The sequence below is a fragment of the Vulpes lagopus genome, chromosome 16, assembly GCF_018345385.1.
Source record: "Vulpes lagopus strain Blue_001 chromosome 16, ASM1834538v1, whole genome shotgun sequence".
NCBI classification, from domain to species: domain Eukaryota; kingdom Metazoa; phylum Chordata; class Mammalia; order Carnivora; family Canidae; genus Vulpes; species Vulpes lagopus.
Window position 1 is genome coordinate 12,700,024 of NC_054839.1, and position 23,414 is coordinate 12,723,437.

The 23,414-nt window shown below is 41.4% G+C and overlaps 1 protein-coding gene across 1 annotated transcript in view; it reads left to right on the plus strand.

The window, feature by feature from the left end:
• SLC15A1 (solute carrier family 15 member 1) overlaps positions 1-23,414 on the plus strand; it is a 51,314-nt gene that overhangs the window by 17,958 nt on the left and 9,942 nt on the right. The window contains exons 5-18 of the mRNA XM_041731269.1: positions 756-875; positions 4,768-4,867; positions 5,099-5,189; positions 7,226-7,309; positions 9,787-9,869; positions 12,543-12,629; positions 13,179-13,268; positions 15,250-15,294; positions 15,445-15,477; positions 15,563-15,651; positions 16,372-16,453; positions 18,231-18,350; positions 19,417-19,563; positions 20,592-20,641. Of these exons, the coding sequence (XP_041587203.1) occupies positions 756-875; positions 4,768-4,867; positions 5,099-5,189; positions 7,226-7,309; positions 9,787-9,869; positions 12,543-12,629; positions 13,179-13,268; positions 15,250-15,294; positions 15,445-15,477; positions 15,563-15,651; positions 16,372-16,453; positions 18,231-18,350; positions 19,417-19,563; positions 20,592-20,641 (1,221 nt within the window). The remainder of the gene's footprint in view (positions 1-755; positions 876-4,767; positions 4,868-5,098; positions 5,190-7,225; positions 7,310-9,786; positions 9,870-12,542; positions 12,630-13,178; positions 13,269-15,249; positions 15,295-15,444; positions 15,478-15,562; positions 15,652-16,371; positions 16,454-18,230; positions 18,351-19,416; positions 19,564-20,591; positions 20,642-23,414) is intronic.

Here is a 23,414-nt window from a genome sequence, read left to right on the forward strand (position 1 = left end):
CAAGGCACAAAAAAGCCTTAGGAGAGCCCGCTAGGCCCTGTTTCTGCTCTGAGCATCCCATTCCCAGAGTCTAACACAGTGCCTGGCATTGAGCAGTGGGAATGCAGGCAGCACTTTTTCCTCCTTCAAACAGTGATAACATCTTTGTCTCCTCTTGAAATAGTAGCAGGAGTACCGTCTATCATTAATCACTGAAAGGGTCACATTGCTCGCTGGACAGAGAGGACATGGGGGCACTCACCCAGTTCTAAGGAACAGCTCCAAGAGTGTACCCAATAGATGGTTTTCGAGAAGTCCTAGGACTTAATGATCAAGGAAGTGGAGGCTCTTCTGGGCCAAATTCACTGACTATCCCAAAAGAATTCAATATAATACAACCATAACCAATGGCCCACTCCTGGCCAAATATTGGTTACCAGGCACAAGATAAGTCTCTCTCACTGTTCAATGATAGATGTTCTCACTTCAGTAGTTAGGTAGAAGAAAACATTGAGTTTTTCAAGTAGGTCAAAGGTGAAACAGAGCTCCCCACCCACCACCAATTCCAGCCAATATTGCCCCACACTCGCTGGCTGGACGACAAACCCTCTAGCAGGCTACCTTTCCAAGAGTTACCAGCTTTACCCAAGTTTGAGGAACAAGCACACGGATGACTAGGCTCTTGCATCTTGAAGCAGGAGGCCTTTCTATGGGAGAGGAGGAAGTGGACGGCTCTTATGCAACTAACTTGGATTCTCTTAACCCTTTCAACACAGGACAATCGTGTCACTCTCCATTGTCTACACAATTGGACAGGCGGTCACTGCAGTAAGCTCAATTAATGACCTCACAGACTTTAACAAAGATGGAACTCCTGACAATCTGTCCGTGCATGTGTGAGTAGACGCTAACTGCTGCCCTCCCCACCACCACCCCCAACACACTCATACTGGTTGTTTCCTTGGTGCTCAAATGGCTCATCTTTTCCCTTGAACTTCACCATAAGTGTAAGGAGCCCTTTCCTCCCAACTAAAATTGTTTAGTTGACTAAGAGTTGGGGCTTTGTATGTCACCATCCCCACAGTTCTCTGGAGTCACTGCTCACCTAATAGCTTGCTGTTTCGGGTACATCTCAGCATGAGGAATGGTCAGCACACAGAATGGGGTATTGATCTTGATCTTCCCTACAGGGACATAGCTCCCAGGGACTTTGGTCCCTGATTGTGCCAGGTTTCCTCAAGACTCTGTATTTACAGTTGTCTTCTTGTACCATGCTCCTGCTTATTTTTCAGTAATTGGGCTTCATAAATATTTGGTCCAGCCCTGTGTTCTGAGTCCTTGATGGCAAGCACAATTGACATGCTCCTCTGTGAGATTAATTTCCCATCACTGCAGTCTGACCCAGTAGACAACTTACAACAATTTCTTTTGTTTCCTGTGCTTGGGCCTCAGTTCCCCAATCTATGAGTAAACCCATCTTATGAGTTGGGGAAAATAATCACTGAAATCCAAATTAGTTGCTGCAATTCCTGCATTTCTGGTTTGTTAGTCAGTCAATCAGATTGCTGTTTAGACCAGGTCCCTCTCAGCAAATCCTGCAGTGCCCACAGGGCCCTGGGTTGGTGGAAGGGAGTGGCTGCATGCCCAAGGTCAGCAGCTCAGACTTCCCCGTCTGATTCCCAGCTACCCATGGAGGAGCCATGAGGCCCGGGTAGCTCACCTTCCCCGTGCCTCTGGATTCTCTTTTACAATATCATTTAAGAACAGGGATATTGGAGCCAGGCTAAGTGGGTTCAAATGCTGACTGTGTACTGGTTGTGTGACCTTGAGTAAGTTTCTTAACTTTTGCAGGTAGGTCCCATTTTTACTAAAGTCTATCTTGTGTGGGACTAGACTACCACTCGTGCCTGGGTCTGAGTAGTGCACCTACTACATGGCAAGTGTAAAAGTACTCCAGTGAGAAGTACTCAAGAAAGTTTAGCTACTTGGTTTGTTTCATGGAGTTAATATTTTAGCATACCTACAACTCTCACAAGAGCACAGGGAATATCACATCCAATTGGCCGTGTTTTATGGTCATTTAAAATGCTTGGAGTGACAGCGCTGAGCACAAGTGCTATTAAGAGGCAAACGGGGGGCACCTGGGTGGCTCAGTCAGTTAAGTGTCTGCTTTTGACTCAGGTCATGATCCCAGAGTCCTGGGATCCCACATCAGGCTCCCTGCTCAGCGAGGAGTCTGCTTCTCCCTCTGCCCTCTTCTCTCCCTCCCACACATACTCTCTCTCTCAAATAAATAAAATCTTAAAAAAAAAAAAAAAAGAGGCAAACAAAAGAGATCCTTCAGCCTGTTAATCCAAGAAGATGAGCTTGATATGTTAAAGCATCCTTTCTATGTGCAGTATCTTCCTTAATTTTATCTGTTCCATAAAATATTTTTCAGCATTTTAAAGCTATATTTGCAAACAAATTATGGAATAAAACTTATAAAACCTGGAATGTGTAATACTACCTACTGTAAATCTAATAAAAGAACAAAATGAGGGCTGGTAAATTCTATGAGTGATTTTTTTTCAATTTAGGAGGTAAAATGTTTATAGAAAATACAAATGAAATAAAAATAACTAGGGATGCCTGGGTGGGTCAGTGGTTGAGCATCTGACTTCAGATCAGGTTGCAATCCCAGGGTCATCGGATCAAGTCCTGCATCAGGCTCCCCATGGGAAGCCTGCTTCTCCCTCTGCCTATGTCTCTGCCTCTCTCTGTGTGTCTCTCATGAATAAAATCTTAAAAAAATAAAAATAACTAACCCTTAATACCTTCTATTATTATAAATAGTCCCTTTTATCACTGTAAACATTATAGCAATAAATCTTATGTTCTACTTCTTTCCAGTCTTCTATACTTTGTAAACAAGTTAAGATCATATTACATAACCTGATATTCTGCTTTGCAATTAAATTGCGTTTTCCAATGTCTCTTAATTACTCTTATGGTTCTATTATAATTGTACCAGAAACAATGCTTACATATTTCACTTACCCATTCTTTTACTGAAAGTGATAAGGCTCTAGAAGAATTCCATACATAAATCCTCATTCAGTATTCGCTATTGCTTTAAGTTTTCTAAATAGTAGGTAATGATATTATGTGAAGGCTCATGAATTCAAGTTTCATTCAGCTGTCAAGACTGCATTCCTGTGAATTATCTTCTCAAACAGATTGAGCCCCTTGTGTAACTACTGTGAGACTGCGATTTGTAATAAGAAATATATATTGGTCTTCCTTATTTGGGACACAGAGCTCCTAAAACCCTTGGAATTCCCTAAGTGAGGAAGAGGGACTCCAGTGTCTCTTGCCATGTAAATGAGGTAATTTCAGGCCCCACCTAAGGATGGGGGGGCTGGTTTCCAAAAGAACCAATCATGTGAGGGGGCAACTGGGTGGCTCAGTCGGTTGAGACTGGCTCTTGGTTTCCATTCAGGTCATGATCTCAGGGTCCTGGGATCAAGCCCTGCATTGGTTCCACCCTCAGTGTGGAGTAGGCTTGAGATTCTCTCTCTATATATATCCCTCCTCCCATTCACACACACTCTCTCTCTCTCTGAAGTAAATAGGTAAATCTTTAAAAAAAATTCATGTAATTTTCATTCACACTCTCTGACCTCCAGGGAGGGGAAGATGGGCTGGACATTGAATTAATATCCAGTGGCCAGGGACGCCTGGGTGACTCAATGGTTGAGCGTCTGCCTTTGGCTTGGGTTGTGATCCCAGAGTCCCAGGATGGAGTCCTGCATCGGGCTCCTTGCAAAACGCCTACTTCTCCCTCTGCCTACGTCTCTGCCTCTCTCTGTGTCTCTCATGAATAAATAAATAAAATCTAAATATATATATATATATCCATCCAGTGGCCAATGATATAATCAGTCATTCCTATGTGATGAAGCCTCCATAAAAACCCAAAAGGACTGGGCTGGAAGAGCTTTCAGGTTGGTTAGCAAGTGGAGCTACAGGGCAGTGGTGCCCTGGAGAGGGCATGGCAGCTCTGTGCCCCTTCCCACCTACTTTGCCCTGTGCACCCTAGGTATTCCTGAGTCATATCTTTTCATGGTAAACTGGCAATCTAGTAAGTAAAGCATTTCCTAGTAAGTGAGCAGCTCCAGCAAATTAATTGGACCCTAGGAGGAAAGGTTGTGTGAATCACTGATTTATAGCCAGTAGGTCAGAAATACATAACAACATAACAACCTGGACTTGTAAGTGGCATCTGAAGTTCAGGAGAGGGTCTTTGGAAACTTCAATCTGTAGTTAGTCAGAAGCACAGGTGACAACCTAGGCTTGTGTCTGGTGCCTGAAGTGGTGGGGAGGGGGCAGTCATACAGGAGTGAGCATTTAATTTGTGGGATCTGATGCTATCTCTGGGTAAATAGTGTCGGAATTGAGTTGAATTGTGGGACACCCAGCTGGGGTCTGAAAATTGCTTGTTGTTGGTAGGGGGAATTACCTCCCTACACTGGAAATTGGAGCCAAGAACCCAAAAAGAACCACTGTGCCTAGTACTCTGAGGGAAATTAGGGGAGAGAGAGGCTTCTGCTTTTAAGAATCTTGCATTTCTGGGACCCCTGGGTGGCTCAGGCAGTTAAGCATCTGACTCTTGATCCCAGCTCAAGTCTCCCTCTCAGGGTTGTGAATTCGAGCCCCACGTTAGGCTCTACACTAGGCATGGAGCCTACTTTAAAAAAAAAAAAAAAGAATCTCACATTACTGCAATAACCCCTCTCCTTTCCCTAGGGCACTGTCCATGATTGGCCTGGCCCTGATAGCTCTGGGAACTGGAGGAATAAAGCCCTGTGTGTCTGCATTTGGTGGAGACCAGTTTGAAGAGGGCCAGGTAAGATCATGTACCTTCACAGAAACTACATAAATGAACTGTAAACAACCAGGAATCACGTTCCACAGACACAAAGTCTATTCTCCATTTGATTCTTTTCAAGGACATTTGAAAGTAGGACACTGACTGACCTTTTGGTTAAGTTAGAAGTGAAAGCAGATCATCAGCTACATTTTATCAGGTGAATGCATAACCGAAGTCATATTGTAAACTTCTTCCTTTTTATTACAGGAAAAACAAAGAAACAGATTCTTTTCCATCTTCTATTTGGCCATTAATGCTGGAAGCTTGATTTCCACTATTGTCACTCCCATGCTCAGAGGTAAAACATATCTGAAGGGGATTTTTGTTTTCCTCTTTTTAATTATGGAGAGAAATTCAGATGGAAAGTTTAAGTCCTTGTTTTGTTTGCATGTTCATTTTGTCCTGCTATATTTCCGTTGTTGGATACATGTTACATACTTGGAAATCCAGAAGATGAGCTTCTTGTCTTTTCTAATCTTTTTTGACCCTCCCCCCCACCCTTATCCCAAAGACCCCTGAAGAATCGAAAACACTCTCAGCATAGCAATGGATTTCTCTAAATTTATTGTTAATGCAAAGTCTTCATTCACGGTAAAGGATAAGACAAGAGGTGCTATTTGGAAACCACATCTGGATAGGTCCTAGTTGACATTTTTGCTTTCAAGCTTTGCTCCCCAGTGATGTTCAGGGAGTTAGGAATGGGCGAGGCTTTACCCTTTGCATTCCTCTCCTCTCAGCTGTTTCTAAAAGAACCGCCCAGGAAAGAAAATGAGACAGCAGCTATCAACAGCTTGCAGATTTTTGTGTTCACTGACACTTCACTGAGAGTTTGTGAGTTTCCCACGTAGAAGGGAATATTCCAAGACAGATTAGACCAACCAGCACCAGGGCGGTCACGCTGCAAAGTAGATTAAATGATGAAAGAAAATATTTTGTGGGGATTTATGTATTTCTGCATGGAATAGTAGCGTGAAGATGACACTTAAACCCCATTCCAACTTGTTTCATATAAACATTTAATAGCCTTCATTCTTTTCCCTCCCCTCCCCGTGCCTCTATTTCTACTAGAATATGTACTATGCAAGTTTGAATTGCAAAATGTGTTAAAAAGGACAATTTTAAAGGCAAAATTGTGGCTCTCACACAAATATGAAGTGAGCATGTACCATGATTTTACATGACTTATTAATGATGAGGAAACTGGAATACAGCCATAATCAGTTAAATTAAAGATTTGACTGATAGAGATTGACATTCTTCACAGAGGGAAGAGTCCTTTTGCATTCCATGAACTGGAATCATTTGTACAGCTTTGAATGAGAAACATTTGCATAACTATCAACTTTCTACAAATTAACTTCTTTCTCTACAGAACTATGAAATAGCTATTCAAAGACCAAGTCAAGCCCCTTTCAGATCATATTATTCTTGGAGCCTCCATTCCATTGAACAATTTCCAATAATCTATTGCTCCTTCCAAAATCTGAAGTTTTCTTTTTTACCAATCCTAGGATTTCAGAGCTAGAATAGATCTGCAGTCAGGGGTTAGTAAACTATGGCCAATAGGCCAAATCCAGAAATCTGAACAAGACCATCCATTTGTGTGTTGTCTATGGTTGCTTTCATCTTACAAAATCAGGGTTGGGTAGTTGGGACAGAGACTGAATCATCCACAAAGCCTAAAATATTTACTATCTGGTTTATTGACCCCTTCCCTGGACCATCTAATTGCTTTCTAATTAGCATGAATTTGGGAAGCCTGGATGGCTCAGTGGTTGAGCATCTGTCTGCCTTCGTTGCAGGGTGTGATCCCGGGGTCCTGGGATCGAATCCCCACCTTGGGCTCCCCGCAGGGAGCCTACTTCTCCCTCTGCCTCTGTCTCTGCCTCTCTCTCTCTGTGTCTCTCATGAATAAATAAATAAAACCTTAAAAAAATAATTACCATGAATTCAGGAATGGAGCACACAATGTTGATATCCAAGGGTACTTTTGATTTTATTTACTGAGTCCCTGATCTTAAGTTATTGTATCCAGGTCATTAGTTAGGTCATCTGCCTAACTAAGAAAATCCACAGAAGGGTTCCCACTGATTTTGGCTTGTCTAGTAACAGACACCTATTTAGGAACTAAGATTAGAAACTGTGTTCATTACCTGCTCTTTCTACTATGAAGCTGCTTGACTCAGCTGGCAATGAAATCACTAAGGCACATGGATAAGTCTAGAACATTAAGTGAAAACAATATGTAATAACCAGTTGGGGATTTTTAAAAATGATAAGTATCTAAGCATTACCAACACCATAATGAATTTTAATCTTGTAATTTCTCTTCAGTTCACGAATGTGGAATTTACAGTCAGAAAGCTTGTTACCCACTGGCATTTGGGGTTCCTGCTGCTCTCATGGCCGTATCTCTGAGTAAGTAGAAATCAGTTGAATTAATATAATCCTATGATCAGGTGAAACCCTCACATTATTACAACCAATTTTTAAAATCTCATGGAATAAGTTGTAATAATAATTCCCATGCTCTGAGAATCAGAGTTGGTATATTGCTTCAGAGGAAAGAAGGTGAAAAAAGGGTTTACAGGAAACAAGATCTATTGAGCTGGACATTGAAAGTTTGATACTATTTAGGAGACTAAGATGAAAGTGACAGGATCTGTTAGACAAGGTGACCCCATGGCCAGAAGCTTTTGTGCTTACTCATATGTGCTCATCTCTAGCTTGCCAGAACACATGGCGACCGGGGCCAGTTGCCGTTCAAATACTTCCAACCAATGAGTATCTAGATTTCCATAATGTATCATCTTCAAATGTTCCTATTAGAGGGGTGCCCAGGAGGCTCAGTTGGTTAAGCATCTGCCTTCGGCTCAGGTCATGATCTCAGGGTGCTGAGATCAAGTCCCGTGTGGGGCTCTGTGCTCAGTGGGGAGTCTGCTTGAGATTTTCTCTCTCCCTCTACGCCTCCTCCCTTACCCCTGCCCCACACTCATGTGCTCTTCAAATAAATAAATAAATAAATAAACAAACTAAGATTATGCTTTTTTCTTATGGAGGAATTGAGAACAGGCCAAATCCTATGCATCAACACTGTTTCTAGAAGTTTCTATTGGCAACAATCTTGTGCTTGAATTAGGCTTAAGTTAATCAGAAGCTTAAAGATTAAAATATTAGTTGGCAAAGAAGAATAGACTCAATCTATAGGGCATCTTTGCCTTCCACTTCTGGATTGAGGAAGAGACATTAGGTGAGGGTACAAATGAACTTCTCTTTCTTCAGCTATAAAACAGGCACATACTTGGAGTTATGCTTGAGTTGGCACTTATCAAAATCTCAGGCCCTCAAAATGAGGAAAACAAGCAGCACTCCATCAATCCATCAGTCCATCAGTGCTTTTAAATTTTTTTTTTAGATTTTTTAAAAAAATTATTCGTGAGAGACAGAGAGAGAGAGGCAGAGACAGAGGCAGAGGCAGAAGCAGGCTCCATGCAGGGAGCCTGATGCGGGACTCGATCCTGGTTCTCCAGGATCAGGCCCTGGGCTGAAGGCAGCGCTAAACCACAGAGCCACCCGGGCTGCCCGTCCATCAGTGCTTTTAAATGATTAAATTGTGCTAGTAGATAATCAGAAATCCTAGTATAAGTATTGTGTTTTCAGGGTCTCCTGCAGGAATGCATTTTTCTAAGCTATTTTTACAATATGTCTTTTCTAGTTGTACCTGAGTGGTTGGTCAGTTTAGCATCTGACCCTTGATTTTGGCTCAGGTCATGATCTCAGAGCTGTGAGATTGAGCCTCAAATTGGAGCCTGCCCAGCATGGAGCCTGGTCAAGATTCTATCTCTCCCTCTGCCCCTCCCCCCTCCAGCTCTTACTCTCTCTCTTTTTTAAAAAAAGATTTTATTTATTTATTCATGATAGACATAGAGAGAGAGAGAAGCAGAGACACAGGCAGAAGGAGAAGCAGGTTCCATGCCGGGAGCCCGACGTGGGACTCGGTCCTGGGCCTCCAGGATCACACCCTGGGCCAAAGGCAGGCGCTGAACTGCTGAGCCACCCAGGGATCCCCTCTTACTCTCTCTGTTAAAAAGAAAAAACAAAAACCTTCTCTAAGAAGATCCATGGAAGAATTGTCTCATTGTAAAATGCTTTTTTTTTTTTTTAAGATTTTATTTGTTTTAGAGAGATGGAGGGAGAGAAGGGAGAAGGACAAGCATACTCAGCACTGGGCTCAGAACTCGATGTAGGGCTCCATCTCATGACCCTGAGATCATGACCTGAGCTGAAATCAAGAGTCGGACATTTAACAGACTGAGCCCCCAGGCGCCCCTGAAATGCTTTTACTTTTATAAAACTGTAGCTGCAGAGGCAAATAACCCCAACTGTGTTTCTGTACCATGAATTTAACCACATATGATTAGGAAAAAGCTTTAACAAATTAGTTCCTTTTTTTTCTGAATATTTATAAAGAAAGAAGAAACTTTTCTGCCATTGCCACCAGGAAATCAAAGCCATGATTTCTGTCTTTATGGAATTATGCACTGATCCATTATGCAAAAGCACCTATCCCTTTGTCTCCCTTTACTGAGGGTAGACTGTGTGGGTAGATAGCTTCACTGAGTGTCTGTGAGCTGCCCCGAGGTGTGGGGAGTAGTAATAGGCTTCAGTGTTTGTATACGAGACCACGAGTGTAACATCTGTAACATCGCTCAGAAGCTCCAGTGATCGTTAGGATCAAAAGCACTTTCTGCATGGGGAGATAGGTCAGCAAGCCCATTATGTGGGTAATCTCAGTGTTTCCAAAACAAGCTGATAACTCAAATAAAATCACATCTTCTAGGTCACAGGTGTTTCTGTCAAACGCCTTGTTAACGCATCTTCTTTTGCCTTCCCAGTTGTATTTGTCATTGGCAGTGGAATGTACAAGAAGTTTCAGCCCCAGGGTAATGTCATGGGTAAAGTTGTCAAGTGCATCGGTGTAAGTATTTTGGTAGCTCCCTCTCTCCATGCCATTGAGTCATCCTAGAACCCTCTACCTCCTTTAAAGTAAAATGCAATGGAGCGTTGACTTTTCTTTCAATGTCTTTATTAGTGTTCTTAGCTGTTTCAGGAAACTGCAGTTTCTTGTAAAACTCACCAGATGGAAAGGAACACAAACAGAACTTGAGCAGGGAGGGATAGAAAGGGCTCTTGAACTGTTCATTAGATCAGCAGTCAAAGAAAGGCAAAGCAGAGCAACTTTAAAGCTATCTGACCAGCAGTCCATGGCTGATGTTGGTCAGGAGGCCATGAAGCAGAAGGGGAGAGACGTGGTTCAGTACCCTGTCAAGGGTCCGAAGTGTGGAAAGTGTCAGCCATGAAAATTTCAGGAATTAAGGCTAAGAAAATAATAGTTTAAAAAATGAACATGCAAGGGGCACCTGAGTGGCTCAGTCGGTTAAGCATCTGCCTTCGGCTCAGGTCATGATCCAGGGTCCTGGGATCGAGCCCCACATTGGGCTTCCTGCTCAGTGGGGAGTCTGCTTCTCCCTCTGCCCTTTCCCCTTGCTCATGATCTCTCTTTCTCTCAAATAAATAAAATTTTTAAATAAATAAAATGAACATGCAAAATGAACAGAGATTCACATATGAAGATTATCAAGCGTATTTATAGCAGCAAGAATTCACAACACCACCAAGTTTCTGGAAACAGAAGAATGGTGCTTGACTTATAGTACATCCGGCCGTGCTCTGCAGCCATTGGAAGCCTGGTTTTCAAAGACTATTTGGTGACAGCAGCATGCAGGATGTGGTCTCTTCCCTATGAATCTACATGCTATATGTGCATGCAGGCATATTTAAAGGCAGGAAATAAATGTTGATTGTAGGGAATCTTTCAAAAAAGGAATCAAATAACCTTCTGCCCTATAAAGCCCCCATTTTTTAAACGGATGTAGATATTGCATAATTGGGGGAAATGTGTCACTTATTTATTTTTTAAAAACCACATGTGTGGATGAAAAGACAGCCTTAAAACAATTTTAGTCCTTTACTTTCCCTTTACTTGGCTTTATTGCATTAAATTATACATGTGTACTTCACTTTGTGAAATAAACACTTCCTCGTGGTCAAAAAACTTCCCTCCTAAAAAAAAACAAAAACAAAAAACAAAAAAAAACTTCCCTCCTTCTGTACTGTCCCCTAAAATGAGATCAATTCCCACTATGAATATTTTTTTCTAAGCTAAAAGGGGAGCTTACCAATTCTCTCTCCAAGACCTTCCTTTTTTTTTTTTTTTTTTCAAACCAAGACCTTCCTTAACAAGCACTTGACAACTTAGTTTAAACTCCAAAAGAATGACATGAAGCTATTAAGAGGCTCAAGAACGGGACTATTTGGTATCCTAAAATTGGTCCTTACTTTTGAATCTCTGCCTTGTAGTCACACGTGTGTCCCCAGGCCACCAGTACCATCGCCTTCTCTTGCTGCAATGTCACCGCACTTCCAGTGAACATGCACCATGCAGCATGGTAGCCACTAGCCACACGCGACTGTCAAACATTTGAAATGTGGCAAAGGCAACTGGGAACAAAATTTTAAATTGGATGGATTACATTCAAATTAATTTAAGTCACGTAACTTCTTATGAACGTGTTTCTGTATAGTGGGTTCTCTTAAATTTTAAAACTGGTACTCAGCTCAGTGAGTGGAAAACTTTTAAGTACCTTTGGGACAACTTAGGTATGTCAATTTACTTTTCCAAACTTAAGTTTTATAAGAAGGAAACGCAAATCAAATATTTCTGATAAAAATTGAGCATCCAAATTGTAAAAGTGTAAAAGTGTAAAATATACCCTGGATTTTGAAGACCTGGCATGAAAAAAGAATGGAGAATTCGCATCAATTTTAACATTTAATATTATTAATAACTTTACATAATTATTTAATTACTGATTTACATTTAATGTTAATTTATTACATATTAAGATCATATTTGGGGCTTATGGAGTTAAATAACATACTTAAAATTAATTTCACCTATTTCCCTGTTACTTTTTTTTACTTATGTATATTTTTATTTTAATTCTGGTTTTCTTTTTTAAGATTTTATTTATTTGAGAGAGAGAGAGAAAAAGCAAGAGAGAGGGAGCACGAGCAGGGAGAGGGGCGGAGGGAGAGGAGGAAGAGGGAGAAGCAGGCTCCCCGCTGAGCAGGGAGCCCGATGAGGGGCTCCGTCCCAGGACCCTGGGATCACGACTTGAGCCAAAGGCAAACGCTTAACTGACTGAGCCACCCAGATGATCCTAATTCTGGTATAGTTAATGTACCCATGTTATACCAGTTTCAGGTCTATCCCTATTACGTTTAATATGGCTACCAAAAAACTTAAATCACAAATGGCACACATTATATTTCCATTGAACACTCCTCTCCAGAGGGCCTGGAGAGTAAAGTAGTAACGGTATGACTTTGTTTACCCCACTCCAAGGCTCATCATTAGAGATTAGAAATAAATGCAGGTTATGCCTCTTAGCATCATCATTATACTAGTATATACAATTTTGTACCCATCTTCTCTTAGTTTTCCTTTAAAGACAGTTTTCCTGAAATGTATTTCCCTGAGAAAGTGGTCGGTTCTGTTTTGAAATTTGATTTTTCTTCTTTCCTTCAGTTTGCCCTCAAAAATAGGTTTAGGCACCGGAGTAAGCAGTTTCCCAAGAGGGAGCACTGGCTGGACTGGGCTAAAGAGAAATACGATGTAAGTGGGTCATTATCCCTGCAGTGGTCCCGGGGTCTTCCTCCAGAAGGAGAGCATCCATGGTCAAAATTAAGCTGTAGGACTCCAGCTACATGGACAAAATTATTGGTTGCATCCTTATAAATTCAATTAGTGTTTTAACCAAGACTATGCAAGAGTATTTTTTAATATTGAGAAGAACTTGATAAACAATGGGTAGAATTTATCTAGAAACCATATTATCTTTTCATAGTCTTTTGTTTGGCATAATCTGCCATTAATTATATGTGGTTGTGATCACATAACTAATTTGAAAACAGAAGAGCTGGTTGGTGGTGGGGTTTACACTTACTAGAAGTACATTTGAACTCTAGTAAAATGCCTCCTACGCATTTTGAATGGCTGAAATTTTGAGTTTTCCAAAGAAATCTGGGGTAAGATTCTTTGGAACAATTAGTCATCTCCCAGCTTGGTTGTGGGTGCAAGTATGTCTACACAAAAACAGCATTGCTGATAGCTATGAGTGACCCAGGTTGTGGCTGATTTGTCCTTCTCCTATTTTATCCACAGGAGCGGCTCATCTCTCAAATTAAGATGGTCACAAAGGTGATGTTCTTGTACATCCCACTCCCAATGTTCTGGGCCCTGTTTGACCAGCAGGTAGTGTGAAGCTATGTTTCTATACAAATTTCTGTCTTTAACAGATATTCTATGGCACTACCATGAAGGGGTGGTACCTAGTATTTAGCTCCTAAAAACATTCTCCACTGGTTTCTTTTTTCTCTGTTTATTTACTAAGTGTTATATCACAGTGAATTTCCTTTTTAAAAAAGATTTGAGAGGGCAGCCTCAGTGGCTCAGCGGTTTAGCGCTTGCCTTCCGCCCAGGGTATGATCTTGGAGACCCAGGATCGAGTCCCACATCGGGCTCCCTGCATGGAGCCTGCTTCTCTCTCCCTCTCTGTGTCTCTCATGAATAAATAAATAAATAATCTTTAAAAAAAAGATTTGAGAGAAAGGGAGAAGAGTGCACACATGCAGAAGTTGGAGGATGGGGAGAGGGAGAAAGAGAATTGTAAGCAGACTCCCTGCTGAGCACAGAGCTGTCCTGGGACTCCATCCCATGACCCGAGATCATCACATGAGATCCTATCCCATGAGATCATGACCTGAGCCCAAATCATGAATCAGACACTTAACCCACTGAGCCATCCAGGCACCCCACACTGAATTTCTTAAAAAAAAAAAAAAAAGACTCTAGATGGTTCTATCCACATTTCTGTTGCAAAACAATGAGGAAAATTAGGTGTGGGTAAGTAAAGGAGACTTTGGAAAGATTTGATCGAAGTATCTAGGACTCTTATCAGGGGCATCTGGGTGGCTCAGTTGGTTAAGCATCTGCCTTTAGCTCAGGTCATGATCTCAGGGTCCTGGGATCAAGCCCTGCTTTGGGCTCCTGGCTCCTCCTTTGCCCTCTCCTTTTGCCCCTTTCCCCTACTTATGCTCTCTCACTCACTCTCTCCCTCTTTCAAGTAAATAAATAAAATCTTGTTTTAATTATTATTATCTAGGACTCCTACCAGTCAATCTGAGAATAAAGAGTTTTTCTGATACAGTATGCTCAGAGGATATATAATATTGCCTTTTATGGGATCCACAGAATATTGAAGCTGAGAGGCGCTTGATACCTCTCACTCTAAAATGGAATGCTTAAACTAGAAGCACCGTCCAGGGGTGTAAAATGACTGCTCAAGTCATTCTGACCAGAGCAAGGAAGTAGAACCCAGACTGCTGCCTTGTCGCCCTGCTCTTGCTCCCACCACTGTAGGAATTTTTCAGATTTGAGTTAAACAACTCAATGCATGATACTCAGCAGTCAAAGTAATAAGATATTGTTTCTTTTAGAAACTGGAGCTTTAAAAAAATTTACAAATGGCAGATGGTTTTATTGTGTAGGCAGGATTATTATAAGGGCAAAACATCTCTTAGAAAAAAATTGAGTGAACACATTAATCTCTTTATTTGTAAGTACGGGATTTAGATTAGCATCTTAAGCACAGGAACACAGTTTTGCATGTTGAATAGGAACCAGCTCTTGGAATCAGACTTGCACCAGAAATACACTCATCACGTTTTAGCTGTTGTGGCTAGGGGGATTCCATAACCCTTCTGGAAGGGATCCTGTGGGGATCCTGGCTGGCTCAGTAGGTAGAGCATGTGGCTCTTGATCTTGGGGTCATAAGTGTGAGCCCCAGGTTGAGTGCAGAGATTTAAAGAAAAAAAAGAATTCAAACAGTGATATATTTCCTGACTATATATTTCCTTGCCATGCATTCCAACAGGCCTCACACACGCATCTTTGTCCTTCCTAGGATAGCTGTGTCTCAGAGTGGTGCTCTGTAGGTTCTTCTCTTGGGGTGGGAGAACTATATGTTGTGTTGATTTGTACAGCAGAAATGCAAGTTGTTTGGTTTTACCCGGTATTACAGTGGAGCTGGGAGATAACTTGGGATGTTGAAAAAACATTTAAATCCCAGAACATTTCAGACTTCATTCCTGATCTGGAAAAGACTCAACCCTGTCTTGCAAAATGTTTAAAACTCACATTCCCAAATGACACAGCAAACGTATTTGTTTTTAAGGGCTCCAGGTGGACACTGCAAGCAACAGCTATGAGTGGGAAAATTGTAAGTTTGGGGATATCAAGCTTCTTCACCTCCCTGGTCACTATTCCTTTGCTCTAATCCCCTGGCCCCCTTTCCCCTTCCCTGTCATGACATTCCTCCAGCTGATCATCTATGGGAACTTATCAGTGACACTTCCCCCTCTCTTTTTAGGGACTTCTTGAAGTTCAGCCAGATCAGATGCAGGTAGGAACAAATACTTAAGTTGCTTTCTGAGTTCAAAGGCACCTTTGAGACAAGAGCTAATGGTTCATTTCCACTTCACCCGTAGACTGTGAATGCCATCTTAATCGTTGTCATGGTCCCCATCATGGATGCCGTGGTGTACCCTCTGATTGCAAAATGTGGCTTCAATTTCACGTAGGTGACTGGCAGGTTTGGGTTGGGGTTGGGGTGAGGCTCTCTGAGTCCTAGGGCTTTGCTAACACTGCATTCCCTACAGCTTTTGGTGCCTCAATGGAAAGAATATCTTCCCTCCCACCACACCACCTATGTGATGGGGTTTTAAAAGAATTATTTTTGAATTAGAAGCCTATGCGCTGATGTTTCTGGAAATTTTCCCTTCAAATAAAAGTACTATTAATGGCAACCTGAAAAGCTTCTAATTAAAGCTTTTCATATATGTAGATGATAGAAACATTAACTATCATCCAGTGTATCACCGGAGCTATAGTTTCTAGAAATTAAATATAAAAATGCAGATAAGAGGGATCCCTGGGTGGCTCAGCAGTTGAGTGTCTGCCTTTGGCCCAGAGCATGATCCCGGAATCCCAGGATCGAGTCCCACATTGGGCTCCCTGCATGGAGCCTGCTTCTCCCTCTGTCTGTGTCTCTGCCTCTCTCTCCCTCTCTCTGTGTCTGTCATGAATAAATAAATAAAATCTTTTTTAAAAATGCAGATAAGAAGCTGCATTACTTTTATCCTTCTTAGTCTTAATGATAAATAAGAGAGCGAGACCTTTTCAATGGGTGTTTTTGTAGAGAAGTTAGTTTTATTTGGGCAGATGGTGGGCGGGGAGTGTTATCATTAGCTCGCTTGTGTGAAGCTGGCTGAAAGCCACTCTTCAACTTGTCTCCCAGCTCCTTGAAGAGGATGACAGTTGGAATGTTCCTGGCTTCCATGGCCTTCGTGATGGCGGCGATTGTTCAGCTGGAAATTGATGTGAGTTGTCCTCTGGATCCCCAGTGGCCTTTCCTGTGGGTCGGGTGGAACATCCAGAGAAGTCTTCTTTTTCCAGGACTGCGGGGAGGCTGTGGTGTCTGCCCACAGTCTGTGGGCGCCAGGGCCGACGTGGATGTGCCACAGGGGCAAGGTGGTCCCTATCAGGCAGCACGCACTGTGGGTGCTCATCACCAGGAAGAGGGCGGCCTGGAGGAGGGGGCCAGCGGGTGGGTGCAAGCAGCGGGGAGGTGGATGGCAGTCACACGGGGAGTTTCTGTTGACCCCGCTTTTACAATGGGAGCGGGAGTTCATAGAACTTGCTCTTTCCCATCTGAACTCCTGGGAAGCCTGGTGAGAAGTCCATCAGTCACAAACAAGCAGCACTTGGAAAATGTGTCAGTTGTCTTTGGGAAGATGCCTTTGTAGCCTAATGTTTCTAGTGATGTCGGTTCCCAGGCCAGTCCTTGTAGATGCCGGGACCCACAGTGGCACCCCCACCCTGGACTCCTAGCGCCCTCAGTCTGAGGCCAGGCTAGGGACGGGTGGGTGCTTGTCGTGTGTAAGAAAGCACCGTCCTCCCGTCCCTCTCCCCTCCTCCTGTCTCTGTGTGTGTCTTTCTCTTTCTCTTTCTCTGTTTCTGTCTTTAGCTCTCCCTCCCTCCTTCTCTTTCTTTCTTAATTTCTCTTTTTAAATGTTCAATTGTGATAAAATAAACATAACAAAAAGTTACCATCCTACACATTTCCAAGCGTGCCTTTCAGTAGTGTTAAATACGTTCACGTTGTTGCGTAACCCATCTCCAGAACACTTTTCATCTTGCAAAACTGAAACTCAGTGGCCCTTGGAAAACAGCTCCCCATTTCCCCTCCCCGCAGCTCCTGGCTATCACCCTTCTACTTTCTGTGTCTATGGGTTTGTCTACTCCAAGTACCTCATGTAAGTGGATTCGTACAGTATCGGTCCTTTGTGATTGGCTTATTTCACCAAGTGTAATGTCCTCGAGGTTCATCTGTGTTGTAGCAGGTGTCAGAAAATCTCCTTTTTTAAAGTGGAACCATAGTCTGCTGTTGGATGAACCACATTTTGTTTGTCCATCTGTAAGTGGACATTTGGGTTGCTTTCATGTTTTGCCTACTGTGAATAGTGCTCCTGTGAATATGAGTATAGCCACTTGCTCCTGAACATAGCTAGCTTTGTGCAAAATGAATTGTGGAACTAGGACAGACTTCTAGAATAAAATAGAATGGATTGCTTCAGGGACACTGGGATATGAGAGAGAACACTAGAAAAAAAGGCAGAAACCCTGAAGAAACCGTGTGGAGGCAAGAGGCACAGAGCAGTTGTGAAAGGATGTTTAGGGCACCAGTCAGGGCTGTGCTCTAGGCTCCCAGAGTTACAGGAGATGATGCTGGCCTCGCAGGAGAGCAGATCTCATGTGCCTCAAGACCAACTTGGTTTGGGTTGTGTTTACTCTGACTCCCTCAGATAGGAGGTTTCATAACCAAGCATCCTTTGTCCTGGAGGTGTTAAGAGCAGGAGCAGCCTTTTTGTGACTACTTTGTGATTCCATGTTCTGTGCCAACATCATTTCCTATGGGTGCCATGAGGCAAGTGATGGAGGTTCTGGGTGGGGGGTGGGGGGCAGGGAATTGGCATCTCAGCCAGGGCAGCTTTCCATGGCTGGAGGGCTGGGATGGTGGCATTGCAGTGCCAGGGCCAAGCTTATCTTCAGTATGCATAGAAGGCATCACCGCCAATTTTCTTTTATTTTGCTCAGAAAACTCTTCCAGTCTTCCCCAAACAAAATGAAGTCCAAATCAAAGTACTGAATATAGGAAATGGTGCCATGAATGTATCTTTTCCTGGAACGGTGGTGACAGTTGGCCAAATGAGTCAAGTAAGTAGAAGGAAATGCAACTTTCCTTTTTTTATCTTCTGACCTGAGTCATATTAGGATTTGGAGAAACTGATCTACTTAATCTTTATATAATTCCTACAACAAGCCTAGAACTGAAATGTCTTAGTATCTTAGTCTCATTTTGGCATCACTCTAGACCAGTGCGCCTCAAACTTTAATATGCATGTGAATCACTGGGGGAGCTTGTAAAATGCAGATTCTGAATTAGAAGGTCTGAAATTCTGCTTTTTTAACATGCTCTCTCTCAGGTGACAGTTGCCACTGTTGGTGAGTGGAACCACACTTTAAACAACAAGGATCTGTCAGTGGTTCTCTACCAGGGGCTATTTTGTCCCCTTAGGGACATCTGGCAATTTCTAGAGACATTTTTCATTGTCACTACTCAGAGCATGCAATTGGCATTTCATATGTAGGAAGCCAGGGTTGCTGACACATGGTCCCATCACAAAGACTTATCTGGCCACAAATGTCAGCAGTGCTGAGGTTGCAAAACCCTAATCTGGATGGCCACTGGTCTGAACTAGAGGCTCCCAAACTTGAGTCCACATTAGAATCACCTGGAGAGCTCTGATAATTCTGATACCTCAGAGATTTTGCTTTAATTGGTCTCATTCCTGTTCAGCCACGGTTAAGAACTACTCCCTTAGATCTTACCAAACTGATGACCTTGAAGAAAAAAGAAAATCTGACTGGTACTTGGAGCAGCCCAGTACTGATTTTCCTCAGGGTTATTACTTCATCCCTAGTGCTATACTTTGCCCAGTGGCAGAAATTATTTCCAGAATGTTTATTTTCATAAAACAAAATGAAAAGTAAAATGCTATGCGAAAAGTATAATTCTTGTATAACACTAAACAACTTCATGACAGAATCTGTAAGGGTGAGTGGGGGGCCAAGACAAACCAATGTCACTCCCACAAGGCATTTTTTGGTGTGTATGAATGTGAACTGAGGGTGTCAAATTATATGCCATGATAATGTTTAGTTACACAGTGCAGAACAAGAATCCAGGGTATTAACTATAACTCCTTTTCTCTCATTACAGTCAGATGGATTTATGACTTTTGATGTAGACAAACTGACAAGTATAAACATTTCTTCCACTGGATCACCAGTCATTCCAGTGACTTATAACTTTGAGCAGGGCCATCGCCATACCCTTCTAGTATGGGCCCCCAATAATTACCGAGTGGTAAGTAGTTGGACACCTACAGCTGATTCTTTACTAATTGTGGTGTTAGAGACACAGCCTCTTAGGGGTGTGACTTTGTTTTACTCCATGTGGTATTACATAAGATAATCTTCAAGCTCTTCCTTCTTCAAGGATACGAGTCATTTGACTCTCAATAAAACTTTGACTGGAGGATAGGAATGGTTAATATTATTTTTTAAAAAATATTTTAAATGCTTAGGGGATACCTGGGTGGCTCAGTCAATTAAAGCATCTGACTCTTGATTTCAGCTCAAGTACTGATCTCAGGGTGATGAGATTGAGCCCCACCTCAGGCTCTGTGCTGGGCATGCAGCATGCTTAAAATTCTTTCTCTGCCCTTCACCTTCACCCTAAAAAAAAAAAAAAAAAAAGAAGAAGAAGAACTGTTGGGCGTGGGATGGGGTATGTATGAGTATACACAAGTCACACAAATACATATGTGCATTCTTAGCAACTTTTTGAGATAAAATTTTAAATACATCTATAATTGTGTTGGTTAAAAAATTTGCACTGAGTAATTGGAAATTTAAAACAGTCTTTGAAAAAATATAATAAATATATTAGGTAAAAGCAATAAAAACACATGCAAAATACTTCATGACAAAATATCAGCATCTAGATATACCATTCATCATATTAAGAAACTATGAAGGTGTGGCTGACCTAAGAGGAGGAGTTGTGAGTATTCTGTAAGTTGACCTTCTATAAAACTGCAATATGGAATTAAGATTTCTTGGTCATGTGTTTTATTAGGGCACTCTTGAGTTACTCATTCTAAATTCTTAGACAGTAGTATTCTGTGGAACCACTAGAAAGCAATCATCAAAAATTGTTGAGGCTCATGTCAACCTCAAGGAAAAACCTGGGTGAAGGATGGAGCCCTGCAAATGTAATCATATGCCCTTGATTCCTAGGATAAATGTCAACATTATTCTCCTTCTCGAAGGCTAAAATGGTAATCTAAATTTATTCTAGTGGATTAGATTTGAAAATACTTTCTTTCTCAGGTAAAGGATGGCCTTAACCAGAAGCCAGAAAAAGGAGAAAATGGAATCAGGTATGTGTTTTTCTTTAAAATCTAAGTTTTATCAGCTTCTATGGAAGTAATGCACTCCCATAGTAAAGTTCAACTATAACAAGACTATAAAATGAGAGTATAGAAATTAATCCCAAGAATATAAAGCTGGTTCAATATTTTGAAAAATCAATCAATATAATCTATCAACTTAATAAACTAAAGAGAAAATTCCATATCATCATATCGATGGATGCAGAAAAAGCATTTGATGAAATTCAGTGTCCATTCATGATTTAAAAAAAACAAAACAAAACAAAAAAGAGCAAACTAGTAATTGAAGGGAACTTTCTTACTCTGAAAAAGGACATCTAAAAAACCCAAACTACCATTGTACTCAATGGTGAAAGTCTCAATGCTCTTCCCAATAAGTTCATCCACACCCTCCACTCCTATTCAACATCTTTCTGGATGCTAGTGCAATGAGACTAGAAAAAGAAAAAAGCATCTTGATTATAAAGGAAGAAAATAGGGCAGCCCGGGTGGCTCAGTGGTGTAGCACCGCCTTCAGCCCAGGGTGTGATCCTGGAGACCCGGGATTGAGTCCCACGTTGGGCTCCCTGCATGGAGCCTGCTTCTCCCTCTGCCCCTCTCTCTCTCTCTCTCTCTCTCTCTCTCTCTGTGTGTGTCTCATGAATGAATAAATAAAATCTTTATAAAAAAGGAAAAAATAAAAACTATTCCTACTTCAGATGACATAAGTATCTGCATACAATGTCCCAAAGACTCTACCAAAAAACTTCATGGAATCAATAAGTGAATTTAGAAATGAGTGTAGAAATGTTACAAAGCATACGGTTGGCAACAAAGATCATGTTTCTATATACCAGCAATGAATGATTGGAAACTGAAATTTTTAAACTCTGCAATAGCTCAAAAAAAGATAAAATACTAGGTACAAATCTAGTAAAAACATGTATGAAGATTTGAGAAGTAAAACTACAAAGGGCTTATGAAAGAAATTAGTGATGAGTGAAATAAATGGAGAGACATGATGGCTGCATTGATCAGGAGACTTAATATAGTGACAAGTCAATTCTTCCCAAAACTGACCCATAGGGTTAATGCAGTTACTATTAAGATCACAGCATTATTTTTCTATGATTTTTCCAGTTTTATTGAGGTATAAGTGACAAAATCAAATACATTTAAAGCATACAATATGATTTGATACATGTATACATGAGATATTTACCACAATCAAGTTAACACAATCACCGTACACTTACCCTTTCTGTATGTGTAATAAGAATGCTTAAGACCTAATCACTTAGCACATTTGAAGTATACAATATAGTATGAATTATAGTTACCATGCTCTACATTAGAACCTCAGAACTTATTTATTGTGGAACTGAAAGTTTATAGCTTTAACACAACTTCCTGTTTCTCATCCTCCAATCCCTGGTAACCACCATTCTATTGTTTCTATGAGTTCCAATGATTTTTAGGTTCTGCATATATGTGATACCATGTAGTATTTGTCTTTCTCTGGCTTATTGCACTTAATGTTTCTAGTTTCATCCATGTGGCCACAATTGCAGGGTGGCCTTCTTTTTAATGTCTAAATAATATTTCATTTTAATACATACGTATAGGCATAGGTGAGTTAAATTTCATCTAAACTAAAAAGATTTGTTCTGTAAATCTCACTGCTAAGAGAATGAAAAGGTAAGCTACATAGTGGTATAAAATATTTACAAAAAAAAAAACAAAAAACAAAACAACAAAAAACAAAAAAAAGTTACAAATCACATATCTAAGTATTTGTATCCAGAATATATAAAGTACTCTGCCAAAACACAATAATAAGAAAAGAACCCAGTTTAAAAACAGCAAAGGATTGTGACATTTCACCAAAGAAGATATACAAATGGCAAATAAGCACATGAAAATATACTCAACACTATTGGCCATTAAAAAATAGAAATTAGGGGCGCCTGGGTGGCTCAGTGGTTGGGCGCCTGCCTTCAGCCCAGGGCCTGATCCTGGAGACCTGGGATCGAGTCCCACATCTGGCTCCCCACGGGGAGCCTGCTTCTTCCTCTGCCCGTGTCTCTGCCTCTCTCTGTGTCTCTCATGAATAAATAAAATCTTTAAAAAATAAAATAAATAAAATAAATAAAAAATAGAAATTAGGGATGCCTGGGTGTTTCAGCGGTTGAGTGTCTGCTTTTGGCTCAGGGCATGATCCCGGAGGCCCGGGATCGAGTCCCACGTTGGGCTCCCTGCATGGAGCCTGCTTTTCCCTCTGCCTATGTCTCTGCCTCTCTCTCTCTCTCCCTGTCTCTCATGAATAAATAAATAAAATATTTTTAAAATAAAATTAAAAATAGAAATTAAAACCACAGTGATTTGCATGACATACCTATTAGATGGCTATAATAAATTTTTTAAACTGACAATGCCAACAAATGCTGGTGAGGAGGCAGGGCAACCGGAATTCCCATGCTTTGTCTAGTGGGAGTGCAAAATGGCACAGTCACTCTGAAAAACAGAGGGGCAGTTTCTTATAAAGTGAAATGTATACTTACCATACAACCTAGCCATCCCACTCAGATATTTATCCTAGAGAAATGCAAACTTGTGTTCATACAAAAATCTAAACATAAATGTACATAGAAACTCTATTCATGGGGGATCCCTGGGTGGCTCAGCGGTTTAGTGCCTGCCTTCAGTCCGGGGCGTGATCCTGGCGTCCCAGGATCCAGTCCCACTTTGGGCTCCCTGCATAAAGCCTGCTTCTCCCTCTGCC